General features: G+C 40.5%; 2 protein-coding genes across 5 annotated transcripts in view; one reads left to right on the top strand and one right to left on the bottom strand.

Annotated features, from left to right (window-relative positions):
• Window positions 1-14,596, top strand: part of wdsub1 (WD repeat, sterile alpha motif and U-box domain containing 1) — a 57,649-nt gene extending 43,053 nt beyond the window's left edge. Inside the window, exons 11-13 of the mRNA XM_080199122.1 lie at window positions 5,512-5,652; window positions 6,638-6,829; window positions 12,783-14,596. Coding sequence (XP_080055248.1) covers window positions 5,512-5,652; window positions 6,638-6,822 — 326 coding nt within the window. The 3' untranslated portion in view covers window positions 6,823-6,829; window positions 12,783-14,596. The remainder of the gene's footprint in view (window positions 1-5,511; window positions 5,653-6,637; window positions 6,830-12,782) is intronic.
• Window positions 7,012-16,588, bottom strand: part of LOC145350141 (protein TANC1-like) — a 160,624-nt gene continuing 151,047 nt past the window's right edge. For 2 of the 4 annotated variants that reach the window (XM_080199118.1, XM_080199120.1), the window contains exons 26-27: window positions 9,332-9,432; window positions 7,013-9,207 (exon numbers count right to left, since the gene is read on the bottom strand). In XM_080199118.1, the coding sequence (XP_080055244.1) occupies window positions 7,875-9,207; window positions 9,332-9,432 (1,434 nt within the window). In that variant the 3' untranslated portion in view covers window positions 7,013-7,874. Of the gene's footprint in view, window positions 9,208-9,327; window positions 9,433-16,588 lie in introns of those variants that run through there. The other 2 variants (XM_080199119.1, XM_080199121.1) reach the window with 2 other exon arrangements.

Raw genomic sequence — 16,588 nt, 5'->3', positions numbered from 1 at the left:
ATGACAAAGATCAGTGGCCCAAAATAGATCCCTGAGGTACACCACTTGTAACTGAACTCCAGGTTGAATATTTCCTATCAAGCACCACCCTCTGTCTTCTATCAGCTAGCCAATGCCTGATCCAAACTGCTGAATCACCCTCAGTCCCATGCATCTGCATTTTCTGCAGTAGCCTACCATGGGGAACCTTATCAAACTCTTTGCTAAAATCCATATACACCACGTCAACTGCCTTACCTGTATCCACCTCTTTGGTCACCTTTTCAAAAAACTTGATATTGAGACGTATAAGATGATGAATGGGATGGATAGGATAGAGGTGGAGAGACTCTTCCCGCTCAGAAAGGACAGTAGGACTAGGGGGCACAGCCTCAAGATAAGGGGGGGGGGGGCACGGTTTAGAACGGAGTTGAGGAGGAACTTCTTCACTCAAAGGGTGGTGAATCTCTGGAATTCTCTGCCTGTTGAAGTGGTGGAGGCTGCCTCGCTAAATATTTTTAAGACGCGGGTTGATGGGTTTTTGATAAGCGAGGGGATTAAGGGTTATGGGGAGAGGGCGGGAATGTGGAACTGAGCCACGACAGATCAGCCATGATCTTATTGAATGGCGGGGCAGGCTTGAAGGGCTAGATGGCCTACTCCTGCTCCCATTTCTTATGTTCGATAAGGTTTGTGAGGCACGACCTACCCTTCACAAAACCATGTTGACTATCCCTAACCAATTTATTTCTCTCTAGATGATTATAAATCCTATCCCTTATAATGCTTTCCAAAACTTTGCTGACAACAGAAGTAAGACTCACTGGTCTATAATTCCCAGGATGGCCTCTACTCCCCTTCTTGAACAAGGGGACAACATTTGCTATCCTCCAGTCTTCCGGCACTATACCTGTAGCCAATGACGATATGAAGATCAAAGCCAAAGGCTCTGCAATCTCCTCTCTAGCCTCCCAGAGAATCCTAGGGTAAATCCCATCCGGCCCAGGGGACTTATCTATTTTCATACTCTCAAAAATTGCTAACACCTCCTCCTTAAGTACCTCAATCCCGTCTAGTCTAAAAGACTGTATCTCGGTATTCTCCTCGCCTACATTGACTTTTTCCTGCGTGAATACTGACGAAAAGTATTCATTTAATGCCTCTCCTATCTCTTTAGGCTCCACGCAAAACTTCCCACTACTGTCTCTGACTGGCCCTAATCTTGCCCTAACCAATCTTTTATTCTTGACATACTTATAGAAAGCTTCAGGGTTCTCCTTGATCCTATCTGCCAAAGTCTTCTCATGTCCTCTTTTAGCTCTTCTTAACACTCTCTCTTTAGCTCCTTCCTGGCTAATTTGTAACTCTCCAGTGCCCTAACTGAGCCTTCATGTCTCATTTTTACATATGCCGCCTCCTTCCACTTCACTAGAGATTCAACTTCTTTAGTACACCACGGTTCCCTCGCTCGACCACTTCCTCCCTGCCTGACAGGTACACATTTATCAAGGACTCACAGTAGCTGCTCCTTGAATAAGCTCCACATTTCAGTTGTTCCCAGCCCCTGCAGTTTCTTACTCCAACCTATGTATCCTAAATCTCGCCTGATAGCCTCATAATTACCTTTCCCCCAGCTATAACTTCTGCCCTTCGGTTTACACCTATCCCTTTCCATCACTAAGGTAAATGTAACCGAATTGTGGTCACTATCACCAAAGTGCTCACCTACCTCCAAGTCTAATACCTGGTCTGGTTCATTACCCAGTACCAAATCCAATGTAGCTTCACGTCATGTTGGCCTATCTACATACTGTGTCATGAAACCTTCCTGCACACATTGGACAAAAATTGACCCCTCTAACGTGCTTGAACTATAGCTTTTCCAATCGATATTTGTAAAGTTAAAGTCCCCCATAACAACTACCCTGTTATTCTTGCACCTATCCAGGATCATCTTTGCAATCCTTTCCTCTACATCTCTGGAACTTTTTGGAGGCCTATTAAAAAAAAAAACTCCCAGTAGGGTGACCCCTCCTTTCTTCTTTCTAATCTCAGCCCATACTACCTCAGTAGACAGGTCCACATCAAACATCCTTTCTGCCACCGTAATACTGTCCTTGACTAACAATGCCACGCCTCCCCAATCTTCTACCACCTTCTCTGCTCTGACTGAAACATCTGAACCCCGGAACCTGCAACAACCATTCCTGTCCCTGCTCTATCCATGTCTCTGTAATGGCCACAACATCGAAGTCCCAGGCAGCAATCCAGGCTGCAAGTTCGTCCACCTTATTGCGTATGCTCCTCGCATTAAAGTATACACACTTCAACCCACCCTCCCGCCTGCCAGTACTCTGCTGCGACCTAGAAACCTTATCCATGACCTCCCTGTTCTCATCCTCCTGTACTTCGGAGCTACAATTTGGGTTCCCATCCCCCCCTCTGAATCAGTTTAAACCCCCCTGAATAGCATTGGCAAATCTTCCCCCCAAGATATTAGTACCTCTCTGGTTCAAGTGCAGACCATCCCTTTTGTAGAGGTCCCACCTTCCCCAGAATGAGCCCCAATTGTCCAAGTATCTGAAACCCTCCCTCCTGCACCATCCCTTTAGCCATGAGTTCAAATGTTCTCTCTCTCTATTCTCCATGCCATCCTGTGACACAGGTAACAAACCAGAGATAACAAATCTGTTTGTTTTAGCCCTAAGCTTCCACCCTAACTCCCTGAATTTCTGCCTTACATCCCCGTCCCTTTTCCTACCTATGTCATGGGTACCTACGTGAACCATGACTTGGGGCTGGTTCCCCTCCCCCTTAAGGATCTCGAACACTCGATCAGAGACATCACGGACCCTGGCACCTGGGAGGCAACATACCAACCGTGAGTCTCTCTCGTTCCCACAGACTCTCCTATCTGTCCCCTTAACTATGGAATCCCCAATCACTAATCCTGTTCTTTTCTTCCCCCTTCCACCTGAGCATCAAGGACAGGCTTTACTCCTGAGACCTGTACCCCATGGCTTACCCCCGTTGAGTCTTCCTCCCCAACAGCATCCAAAACAGAGTACTTATTTTGGAGAGGAACAGCCTCAGGGGATCACTGCTCTGACTGCTTCTTCCCCCTTCTAGCGGTCACCCACATATCACTTTTAGGAGTAACTATCTCCCTGTAACTTTTGTCAGTAGCTGCCTTTGCTTCCCGAATGATTCTTAGTTCTTCCAGTTCCAGCTCCAGGTCCCTAATACGGTCCTCAAGGAGCTGGAAATGGATGCACTTCCTGCAGGTGTAATCAGCCGGGACACTACCGGTGTCCCGCACCTCAAACATCCCACAGGAGGAACATCACACTGCCTGCACTGCCATCCCTATTACGTCCCTTACCAAGAAACAAAAAAAACTTACCTGCTCTCACTCCGAGTCACACTCCTTTTTTTCAGGTTAGAGGAAGGGGGAGGGTGGGATACTCTACACATGTAGAGTGTTGGGATTCCTCACTGTTCCAATTTATGGGGGTCCAGAAAAAAAAACTACTACCCAGGCCTCCTTGTGACTACCGGTATCCGGTTTAAAATTTAAAAAAAACTAAAGGTGCTATTTTTAAAAAAAACAGTAGCTTACCCACAAGCTCTCCTCTCACCAATCACTGCCTCTCTGATGTGCTCCCAAGGAACAATGAGCCAGTTAGTTTGACATCTATTATTGGTAAGATGCTGGAGTCAATAATCAAAGACAAAATACCTAATCACTTAGAAAAGCTGTATATAATCAAATCTAATCAACATAGTTTTATGAAAAGTAAATCATGTTTGACAAATTTGCTCGAATTCTTTGAGGATGTAACAGGGAGAGTAGATAGAGGGGAACCTGTAGGTATAGTATATTTAGATTTCCAATTGCATTTGGCATTAGAGGCTGGTACACAAAATAAAAGCCCATAGAATTGGAGGAAGTGTGTTAACAGGGATTGATAGCAGAAAGTTGGAATAAATGTGTCCTTTACAGAGTGGAACAATGTAATTAGTAGAGTACTGCAGAGATCAGTTCTTGGCCCGCAATTGTTTACTATTTACATTAATGATCTGGAGGAAGGAACAGAATGTAAGGTTTTTCAGATTTGCTGGTGATAATGAAGCTGGATGGAAGGGCAGGTTGTGATGAGGATGTTGTGATTCTACAACAGGATATACAGAGTTTAAGTGACTGGGTGAAACTTGGCAAATAAGAGTTTGTGAGGAAGTGTGAGGTCATGCATTTTGGTGGAAGGAAAACGCAGAATATTATCTAAATAGAGAGAGACTGCAGGTGAGTGAAGTATAAGAGTTGTTCTAGTAAATGAAATAAGCTATCATGCAGTTCCAATAAGTAGTTAAGGCGGAAAACAGTATTTTGGCCTTTTTTGCATAGGATTTTAAGTTTAAAAGTAGGGACATTTTATTGCAATTGCAGAATGTTGGTGAGGCCTCATCTGGAATATTGCTTACACTTTTTGTCCTCATTACCGTAGAAAGAATATAGTAACATTGAAGGCACTCCAATGTTTTTCTCTTTTAATCCACAGGTGCTTCGGTCCGCCTTGTTGCCCAACAAGGGGCATACACGCGGTGGGTTGTGCGAGGGCTGCTCTTGGATGTTTCGAGAGTAGCCTAGTGCTTCATGTTGTTAGTGTACGTTTAAACTGAACCAGCTGATGGACAACACGACAGCTCAGTGACTATCACTGTTTGCTGTGCAGATACATGGATTTGGGCCAGTGTCTGTGGGAGTTTGCGCGTTCTCCCTGTGCTTGCGTGGGTTTTCTCCGGGTTCTCCGGTTTCCTCCCACACCCCAAAGATGTACTTTTAGGCTGATTCGTGTAAAAAAAAAGTCCCTAAATTAGTCTCCCTTCAATCTGGTTTCCAATGTGGAGTGCCATAAGCGCAGACAAAGGGTCATGGGTGGAAGAGGGGACTCACCATGTTGAAATGGCGGCATGGGCTCGTTGGGCCTATTTCCCATGTTGTGTCGTTCTTTGTTCTTTGTAAAGTAGATTCACCAGGCCAGTTCCTGGGATGAGAAGATTGTCCTACCAAGAGAGACTAAATAGTCTAGGTCCATATTCCTTGGAGTTTAGAAGAGGGGTGACACTACTCATATAAGATCTTGAGGGGACTTGACAGGGTAGATGGTGAGATGTTTTCACCAGTGGGAAAGTCTTGAACAAGGGCTCATAAAGTGCTGGTCATTTAAAACAGGTTTCTTTTTGCAGAGGGTGGTGTATCTTTTGAATTCTTTGCCCCAAAGGGGCTGGATCATTATAAGTAGTGATGGATAGATATTTGATAGATTGAGGAATAGAGGGCTATGGGGAAATGGCACAGAAAGGGAGTTGAGTCTGGCGTCGATGAGCCATGATCATATTGAATGGTGGGATAGGCTTGAAGGACCTGGTGGCTTACTCCTATTGCTTGTTATGTTCTTTTGTTTTTCATTCCATCAAGTAACATTCATGTTGTTGTTTCATGTACACTTTGGCTTGGAAATCATGTTGCAGGGTCACTTGGACTGCGTAATAAAGCACTGCGCAAAATTGAAGAGCTAAAAGCCAAACTGGAATCAATTTGTATTGGTGTACCAGATGAATTCCTCTGTCCAATATCCAGAGAGATCATGACTGATCCCGTGATTGCTTCAGGTATTTAGATTAAATCAAGTATATAATTGTCAAAGTTGGATCATATTGTGTATAGGTTAAGCATATGAAAATTTTTTGTTACTTTTTTCACGGAATGTGGGTGTTGCTGGCTGAGCTGGCATTTCTTTCCTATCCCCAAATGCCCTGCAGTTGCTGGTTGGAGTCTTAGTTTCATGGAGCTAAATTGAAAGCCTAGCTTTTTCACAATTTGGGGGGGGAAAAAATTGGATATAAATTATTTGCTTAGTATGCAGTATTGGAGCATTGATGCAGCCGCCTGATGAAGGAGCAGAGTTGGGTTCACAAACAGGGCATATATAGACACAGACTCAGTTTGCAAGGTTGGAATGTACGTCTTTACAGGTAGACAACATGTCATAAAAGATGAACTTTTCATCAAGGTTATTCTCACACCCTACTTGCCTTCAAACAATTATGCAAACTGTCCAGTCTTCAGGAGACCAGTGACTACACAACCCAGCCACAGCAACCTCTGCAAGATGTGCTGGATATTGACATGGATGCCATCATCTCACATGAGAACACCATCTACCAGGTACATATGCTGCAGGGAAGGATGTCCTGAGGCATGTTACATTACGAGACCATAGGTCCAGACAGTGGGCGATCAACAGGGTCTGCCCCTCTACCGCGGCCAGGTGTCCCTGGAGAGAGAGCATGTGGTGTCCACAGGTGCAGCTGACACCTTCTGCACCTGCTAGGCACCACAGAGGCTGGGATATATTATATCCCAACTCTGCACTCACCTGATGAAGGAGCAGTGCTCCAAAAAGCTCATGCTACCAAATCTGTTGGACTTTAACCTGGTGTTGTGAAACTGCTTATTGCGTGTACCCTATTCCAATGCTGACATCTCCACATCATAAATAACTATAGCGCTGATGGGTTGGTCTATGGTATGAGCTCCCTTTTGCATGTAACACACACTCACTCACTTCCAAAATGTTTTTTTTCCCTGTGATAGATGGCTATTCATATGAGAGGGGAGCCATTGAAAGCTGGATTAATACTAAAAAACGTACAAGTCCTATGACAAATAAGCCATTGGAGTCATCTTTAATAACACCCAACAGAACACTTAAAATGGCAATTGACCGTTGGATAGAAGCCCAGCAAGTACTCCAACTGCCAGCAAACCAAAGGAGTTGAATCACAGGTACTTTAGCTGCTGCAATACACTTACTTGCATTCCCGGGAGTTTAACAGGATCAATAAGATATAAAGAAAATTTGTCATCACAACTTTTATTCTATATAGCAATTGACAGAAACACATGTCAAGGCCAAATCACTGCTAGTTACAGGTTATTGGTGCAACTAAAGCTGTGGGAAGAACCTTTTTCCAAAGTTTTGTATGCCAGAATGAATCGAGTCTCTAGGGAATGAGTATTGGTGAACAAGATATCCACATTTATTGGGCTCATGGGTTTAAGCAGAAATAAAGTCTGGTAACATTAAAGACAGTTCACAAACCCAGAAGTATTAGAATATATTTTTGTATTTTATTTTGAATTATTATGCCATATATTCCAAGAAAGAAAATTAGTCAAAATAGAATGCTATAAGAAATAAATTATTACAAGTTTATATTGAAAATAGTTGGTGCTCCTAAACGTAAAGACATAGCTTACGTAACTAAAGTTTTGATTTTACAAATTTAAAAGCATAAGCAAATAAATAGTATTGGAAAATTGATAGAACCATTGTATTTATATAATTTTTAATTAGATTAATGTGCAACATAATCCTCGATTACAGATGAGTACTTCATTAAATTTTGAAAGATTACATAAGCCATTCTACAAGTGGAGGAATGGAATTTGTCCAAGAAATTGCAACTTAATGTGGCTGTTCAACAACTCCCTTTTTACGGATAACAATGCATGTTCTTTGTTCCTTAACTGAATCTATACAAGATAACAATTTAAATTACAGCAAAAGCACTTCAGGACATTTTATAATAATTTGTACTTTTAATAAAGTGCAGTTATTGTTTTGTGTTAAATGCCATATTACAATACTCAGTGCAATAGCCAGGTGGATTAAAGCTTACTTTTTATAACCAACATGCAATGCTGTAGCATAGTCAAATTTTACTGATAAGCACCAAACTGACAATTACAATACAAGTGGCTACAAATTCTACAATTAGATTACAAAGTAGTAGTTTTCAATTGTTGCGTACAGGTAGAATAATCCAATTTACACATTAGATTCTATAAAAGAACGCTTTGGTTTTACAGAAGTAATATTACTTGACTGTGCATGAGATTGCGGTTTAGAAACACTCTGTGAAACCATCAAGGGTGAATTGGGTTCTTGAAAGTTTGTAGCTGTCTGACAGGTCTTGGAATGCATTCCATTGGGAAGACTCCCAGCAGAGCCCTGAATTGGAAGTTTTATATGGTCATGATAGGTACTAACAGATTTGGCGAACTGTGTATCACAGTGAATGTTTTGACCACCACCAACTGAAGTTGCATTTGTAATTATTCCATCTGTTGATTGATCATGCCATATGCGAATCTGTTGACTGTTGGACTGATGCTGCTGGATTCTTGCTGTTTTGTCTATTATTCCCATAAATGGTGTAGTCCTTGGTCTGCATTCAGCCCCACTCAAGTTTTTGTTGGACTTCTCCATCTTGTATTCCAGGCTGTTTTTGATTTGAGCTTCTGAAATTTGCCCAATGTCAGAGACACTGCTGTTGGAGGTTAAACTGCTAGTAGAACCAGAAACTTTCATGAATGTTTGATGCACAGGCACAGAAACATTTGTTATCAATGTATCCTGGTTTATATCTGAAGATTTTGCTTGAGTTACATTTTCTGATAAATCCATATTTAGCTGAGACTGTGTAAGAGGACTTTCTGCTGGTATTGTCATATTTGTAAAAGTGTCAGTTGTAGTAAGTTCACTGTTCTGCAAAGACTGAGCAGAAGTGACCCTTTCTCCAGAAGTCCCAGAACATGTTCTACTCTTGACTGCAGATTCTATTTGTTGCACATTTCTATTGCTTGGCAAGGGAATTGGAGTTTTACCGCTGTGTTGATAATTTGTAGCTCTGCCCCCAGGTTGTAATAAATTCATATGCTGGTTTGTTTTCACAATTTGAGCTTGTTTGGGAGGTTGTGGAACCAGTCCTTGCTGTGTGAGTGGTTCTCGAAGGTACTTGTGTTTAGATTTATTCTGAGGAGAGACAGGTCTTGGATTCTGTTGAGAACCTGCATCATTTTGAAGTCCCTTTTTAAATGGAACTAAACTTGGAGAATGTCTTGCTGAGGCAGATTGAATTTCAGTCAGTGACCCAGCACTAGGCTCATCAGTGCCAAATAATGAACTCTCAAGTCCTTGATGTAGTAATTCCTCTTCATTATCAGATTCATTGTTTTGCTGTGGTTGCAGCTTCTGTTGTTGCACTCGATGCAGCTGTTTGTATTCCTCTTCAATCCGAGCCAGAAGCCGCTTAATTTCTCGGTTGTTAGGACAAAGCTTAGCAGCTTCTTGTAGATCTGAAAGTGCTGCAGAAAATTGCCTGTAGAAGAAAAATAAGATTCAACTAATGGATTGGAATGCTGTAGCTATCTTCCTACACCACCAACAGCACTTCTTTGTATCTTTTGCAAAGATATTTGGGAGGCCTGGTTAGAACTTCTCACCTGCTGCTCCTTTTAGCCCTTCCTCTGGCATAGTAAGCTTCATATGATTTTGGCTTTAATTCCAATGCCTTAGAAGCAAATTCCTCTGCCATTCCAAAGTCCTGCCAACAAACAAAAGGAAAACAATGTGATATTTTTACCTTGATCAGTTTCTCTTAAAAAGAAAATTCCTTAGGTGTATAAATATTGTACTGAAGAAGGAATTAGAAGGCTAAGTTGGGTTTGGAATGCATAGAACATGGGAAGTAAGGTTTGAGCTGCAGGTAGTCAAAGATCATGAAGAGCAAGTGACACTATTGATATAAGAAACACACTTGAAAGGTGAGGGTGGTCAAAACCATGTGTGTGTATATAGTATCGTAGGCTGCCAAGTTGTGGAAATGAGATAGAGGGAACAATTTCTGAAACATATGCAAGTTTTATGGTGAGTTTTCAGCCCAGCAGGGCTATATATGATGTAGTTCTGGAAAGGACAAGAAACAATCAAGTGTAAAAAGAAACTTGACTGTAGGACTAAATTCAATGAATTTAGGCAAAACAATAATTATACATAGACTATCACCCAAACCACTGCCTTTTTGAAGGCTACGTAGGGGCAAACAACTGAAAAAAAATTGCCCTGAAGCTGAAATACGTAAGATTGAAAACTCAGGGATGCAAAATAAATTTTTGGAGTTTAGGAAAGGAAGTTCAGATTTTGAAGCAGCATTAAGACTTTTTTCTTATAAGTGACAACATGACATTCATTGGTATTGACATTGCCCCACTCTCAACAGGTTCGTATTCATCAGAAACTGAACCAGCCCTATAAATACTATGGTTCCAACAGCAGATCAAACACTGTAAAATCTGCAGAGATTAGATCTTTAACTCCTCAAAGCCTGTTCCACACCATATGAAAATATGCTGAGTCAGTGCTATACCAATTACACAAGTTTAGCAGCCCATCAAATGCTTCCATCTGAGAGAAGTTCTTGAAACATTATTTTTTATATTATTTATTCATTCAAAGTTAAGTCAGGAACCAGATATGAACTAAAGGAAATTTTTTGAATGCTGCTCTGAAAAGGGTGGTGGAAGAAAATTCAAAAGTAGTTTTCAAAAGGGAATAGAATAAAATGAGGAAGGAAAAAAAGTGCTCTGTGGAAAGAAAAAACATGTGGGATTAATTGGATAATGCCACCAAAGAGCCAACAATGGCATAATGGGCTTGGTCCAAGATGAATCTCATTAATACAGCATACTAAGTCAAACCAAAAGCTGGTAAGTGAGAGAAGTTCCATCTAAAGCAGGGAATGACTGACCCACAGAGGATGTTTATGAGCCAGGATTAACAGAAGAGTGATAAGTTGCGATAACTGTCTAGACAAAGGGAAACAAAATACTTTAAAAATGTCTTTCACAACTACGTCATATTTTACTTCTGAAGTGTACACATTGTGGTAATGTAGGAAATGTGACAACCAATGTCAAAATGATCAAATAATCTGTTTTTATGATGTCATTTGTGCAATAGATTACTAGCCAGGACACTAGCGATAATTCCCCTACATTTTAAAATAGTACTTTAAGCTGAAGTTGATCGTCGAAAGAACCAAAGCTCTACTGAACTGTGAGCCTTGATTTCTGTATTTAAGTCCTGAAATGGAACTTGAACCCACAACGTTCTGACTCTAGCAAGAGTACCTACCAAATGAGGTACAGCTGCCACAACAGAAAATGAAGCAGAAAGGTTCAGGAACATGCATTAGTCTTTGTAAATGTGGCATCATTGGTCTCTGAAATGGCAGACTAAGAACCAGATTCTTGAAATAGAGGCAAGAAACTGAGGGGAATGAAGGCAGTGGAAATAATGTCCAGATTGAGATGTATTAACAAAGCCTGCAAAGACATTTGAGGTGACAACAATGAATAGATATGAAGCTCTGTTTTATCAAAATAACAGTAAAGGTAGTCTCAAAAGTGGTTGTATACAAAATAGGAGACATTTGGATTGAGATATAGTTTGCAAATTACAAGGAGATTACAGTCAAAAGGGCTCTGCAAAGGAATATGACCAAACACCATGTGTAGTAATGGCAATTCCATTAGGATGGTTTATTTACAGTGAGGGTAGCACAGTGATTAGCACTGCTGCTTCACAGCTCCAGCGTTCAATTCTCAGCTCAGGTCACTGTCTGTGTGGAGTTTGCACATTCTCTTCATGTCTGCATGGGTTTCCTCCAGGTACTCCGGTTTCCTCCCACAGTCCAAAGATGTGTGGGTTAGGTTGATTGGCCACATTAAGAAATTGCTCCTTAGTGTCCAGGGTAACTGAGGTTAGTGGGTATAATATGTAGGGATACATAGGGGTAGCGTCTGGGTGGGACTGTGTTCGGTGCAGACTCGATAGGCCGAAGGGCCTCTTTCTGCACTGTGTAGGGTTCTATGATCTACTTATATTAAAGAAACCACTACAAAGATGACAGTGGCAATAATCCATGTAGGGATAAACAACAGAAGCTTAGGAATGCAAAAATAAAGTTTTACAATACATGTTAGGAGTTCAGGTAAGTGAAATCACAGTGTAAATTGAGGATGTAAATAAATGCCTGACAACTTAAGTAACTCAAAACACATTCAGATAAAAGAAGAATGGTACAAGATAGGGTAGCACCTAAAACACAAAACAGAATTTAGAAGACTGATGCAGCAGAGTCAGAGTTTTACAGCAGAGACAAGGGCCCTTCACCCATCTTGCCTGTACTGGCCAAATACCTATCCATTCTATTCCAGCACTTGGTACATAATATATGCCATGAAGAATCATTTAAACTAGACAATATAATGGTTAAGGACAGGGACTGAACCATATTCCAGACAAGCAGCTGAGTAGAAACTGGCTAATGGACAACAATATATTAGAGTGACATACAAGAACTGGAACCAAGGAGTTGATAGGAAATAAAGTTATCCACAAAATGCATCTGTAGAATACTAAAAGCATTGGAGACAAAGTGCCAGAACTGGAAACTGATGACAATAGGGAACAGAAACGAGGCTGAGCCAGAGCATGGAAATGAATTTAACGCTCACTAGATTTGAGTGTTCAGAAAACAAAAGTGCACAGACAACAAGCATACACCTGTATGTCAGGAACACTGCAGAGGTAAATGAAATCAATTTGAGGGAATAAGCTGCAAAATGAACTACCCTGATCAGACTTAAGTCTCTGAAAGACAAGCTTACACCAGGGGTAACTCTCAGACCTTCCAGCCAGCATCAGGAGAAGGGCCGTTTGGTCTGGAGATTAGGAAAGGGCTAAATGCGAATAAACGTGGAAACAATGCAACAAAATGAATTGGAGTAAGTTGCTGTATGGCACATCAGTCAGCAAGTAGAACCTTCAGATTTAGTTTAATCTGACATTTTTGAGATTATAAAGAAAAATAAATCTCTTTTCTCCCTACAGGATTTGTAAAGTGAAAGAAAATGCAGAAACATACTAAGCAGATGCACAGAAGAGATAATAGAAACTAGAAAACCATAGCAACAGAGGATAAATACAACAGTAAGAGAAACGACAGACGAAAATCCTAAAAATTGCAAATGGGCTCAAAACCAAAACCTTTAAAGGCCAAGTCCTCATGTGTCTTAAGAAAAAAAGTTACTTGAACATTTCAACTTGCAAAAATGGCTAAAGAGATTTGGTAAGTAGATAGGGAAGTGAAATAAAAATAAATCTGAATGAGAACAAGTTGGGACATTCATTTAAGCTAGTAAAATTTACAACTAATGTCAGGCGATTTACTTAAATATATAGAAAAAAAACAAAAAAACAGGGCCAATGGTAGATGTAAAAGTTCTGGAAATTGTTGAGAAATAAATTGGACACTGAGATAAGGAACATGAGGTTATTTTTGAATGATTGGTTGCATACCTGCTTCATCTGTAACTTTCTTAGGAAATGGGCCATACACACTTGTCCAAAATCTATTGTTTAATTTTCATGTACAACTAGCAGAATTATTCCATTCTTTGGATCCTAAACTTAATTTAAATCACTATCAGACGCTTAGTTTTTAATTTATTAATACTTGCACGAGTATGCACAATTATTATTGAAAATATAACAAAAAAACAACGGTACCAAATTTGGAAAACGCTGGAATTCATATAAAGCTAGGTTTCTGGGCAGATTGTTAACAAAAGAACTCACAACGAACAGCTAGTAAATTGCTGGTTGTTAATTGAGTCACAAGTGCCATAAAACTGCAGGATAGCAAACTTAAAAGTCAAATTGATGATGCAGCGCTCAAAATAAGCATTCAGTACTACTCTCGAGGAGACTGGTTTGAATTATAGACTGACCATGCTGGTGCTAAATGCAAGAGAATGTTAAATATGCATATTTAGTGATGCAAGGACTAACACGGGTGTTAAAATAAGGTGGTTCTCAAACATTTTAGCCAATACTGATATCTAGTAAAGATCTTGGTGACTAGGATTACCATTTTCATTATAGGTTGATGGTTAAGCTCACAACAGATTGGTTTCAATCATTTCTGAGATAAAATCAGCAATGCTTTTCTCAAGTGAGAAAAAGGCAAGAAGGGAGAGATAAGGAGAAGCAAAAAATCAGCTATTTTTTCCAGAGTGCTGTGTTTAAGTACATAATTGCTTGAACAAAGCTTGACACAATTCTACAAAATCAGAAGTGCTGGGAACAGGGCAGGGAGAGTGAGCAGTTGTAAGTGAAACTATAAGGTTAAAAGTTTATACTGATAGAAGTAACATGTAAATACAATGGTGATGCATTTTGTAAGGTTGTAGTTCTAAATTAAAGGAGTTTATTGACAATCTCGAGAAACATGTATGTCAGGTTAGCTCAAGCACATGATGACAACTGAAGAAACATGAGATTTCAAAGAGGACCATTTGAGAGTTGAACAAAGTATGCTTCCAATTCAGTCAACTTGAAAGACCACGTATGTTCAGACCCAGTGTAACCGAAATACTAAAGCTTATGACTTATCAACATTAAGTACAAACTGTAAATCTGGTCTTGCTAATCTATATACCTTAAACATTACATTTAACAATGTTATGGCAAATTGAGAGAACTCAGCTGCAATGGAGGATATTTTAATACACTTAAATTATATTTGTGCCTGTAATGATGCACTTTGTTGGACTAATCTACACTCAAGCACCTGTTGTAATTTCCAGCCATAAGAGGTGCTGAATATGTAAACACAAATAAAACTGTTTTGACTTCATCTTTAATGACTGTCAAAGTTCATTTCACTCAAACGTTGTACAGGAATCAGTTGGCTTGGGATGAAATTATTAAGTAAACTTAACTTAGGAACGGTAGATGGGTATAGGAGAAATCCAGTTCTACTTTTGCATGCATGTGTTAGGCTTGGTTCCTAAATTGACCCCCTCCCTTTCCCTCCTAATTCCATATTCATTGACATCCATTTGACCATGCCATCTCATGATGCCTTGATAGTCCCACAATGTCAATTCTAGACAAGGACATCTCTCGCATCACTTACCATCCACATGCCCATTACTTACTCCGATCCTACCTCCTCTGTGCTAGTCCTTGGCATAAACTATCCCCCAGTTAACCTAGAATTCAAAAGAGCCCAATTACCAAGCTTTTAGCCCTCCATTCGCTACAACATTTCTGCAGTTATTGATTTTCTTGAATATACCCTCACTTCCATCCTTGATGTCTCAGGACCCAATAAAACTATAACTCCCTCACCTTAGCATTGCCCTCATTTCAACTTCCTTATATCCAAAGGATGCAGATTTGAAATGATGTGGCAGATATTCTTGGTTTAGTCACCCACTGCCAGATCTGTAAGGTTTATTTAAACAACCATTGTATCCTGCTGTCATCTGCTAAAACTACTGCGTATTCCAGGATCACCCTGGAATGCAAAAATAACCCCAACTTTTTTTCTCTACTGCAAACTGTCTCCTTAAATCCCTGCCTCCTCACAAAAAAGTGATTTGTTTCATATTAAAGGGGGCATAAAAAGTACAAGTTGTTGTCAGATTTTTTACAGATATTAAACATACATAGTGAATATTGGAAATACCAATAATCAGCACTAATAGGCATGTTCTACCATCCATAGGTTACCTTAGTCCACTCCTTTCCTTATGCCAAGTAATGTGTAGCTAGACCAAGTTTTATCTCACCACAATGTAGCTTACAAAACCCCCATATAGCCCCTAGAATGTTTGTTGAAAATGCCAGTAGGACAGGTTACTGAGTTTGAAATTTCTGCAGAAGATGACTGCTCCAATCACAGCTCATTTCTCTCTTGCATTTGCTGCTGATATTGAACTTACCAGCAGCAAACAAGCAAAAGAAACAGGCTATGACTGGAGGAACAGAAAACACTTGGGGCCATCATGCTCCTTTCTCATCCCACAATGCTTTAGGCCACATTCCCCCAGTTCTTCCTCTGTTCCCCTGGCTTAGGACCACATTCCCTTATTTCCGCTCTGCAACCTACTGGCTCCTAGTGCTTCCCTTGGCAGGCACCTGTGTTTGGTGTCACTAGACCTGCCTCACTCCAGGCCTCTCATCCATTCTCATGTCACCTCCCTGGCTCTTGCAGCCAATCTGATGAGTGAGGAAGGAAGGTGGGTGGGTGAATGTATATGCCAGAAAGAGCATGTGTATGTCTGTCTGAGGGAGAAGGGTGTGTGTGTGTGTGTCTAGTTCACATTCAGTCTCAAGATTCTTATTCACCCTCACTCCTCACACCAACAGGCATTCTCAGTGGTGAGATTGGACTGTGAGCTGCATACACAGTGTCCCCTTTCACACTTAAATGGTTGTTCCAATTTCAAAAATAGAGTAACAATAAGTCATAAATAATTAACATGTATTTTTTGTTCCGCAAGCTATTTATTTTCATATGCTTGCCTTTATTTTTTGAAAGCCAGTGGATGTTATTTACTTGGATTTCCAAAAACCTTTGAAAAGATGCCACATAGGAGGTTGTTGAGTAAGATAAGACCTCAGGGTGGTGAATCTATGGAATTCATTGCCATAGAAGGTGTGGAGGCCAGGTCATCGAGTGCATTTAAGACAGAAATAGATTGGTTATTGATTGGTAAAGAGATCAAGGGTCATGTGGAAAAAGCAGGGGAATGGGGTTGAGAAACTGTCAACCTTGACTGAATGGTGGAGCTGACTCAATGGGCCGAATGGCCTAATTCTGCTTCTATATCTTATGGTCTTATAAA

This window comes from Carcharhinus amblyrhynchos, chromosome 11 (assembly GCF_965287045.1).
Source record: "Carcharhinus amblyrhynchos chromosome 11, sCarAmb.v2.hapA, whole genome shotgun sequence".
NCBI classification, from domain to species: Eukaryota; Metazoa; Chordata; class Chondrichthyes; order Carcharhiniformes; family Carcharhinidae; genus Carcharhinus; species Carcharhinus amblyrhynchos.
Note: the sequence above shows the minus strand (reverse complement) of the source record. Positions and strands in the feature narration are given on the sequence as shown.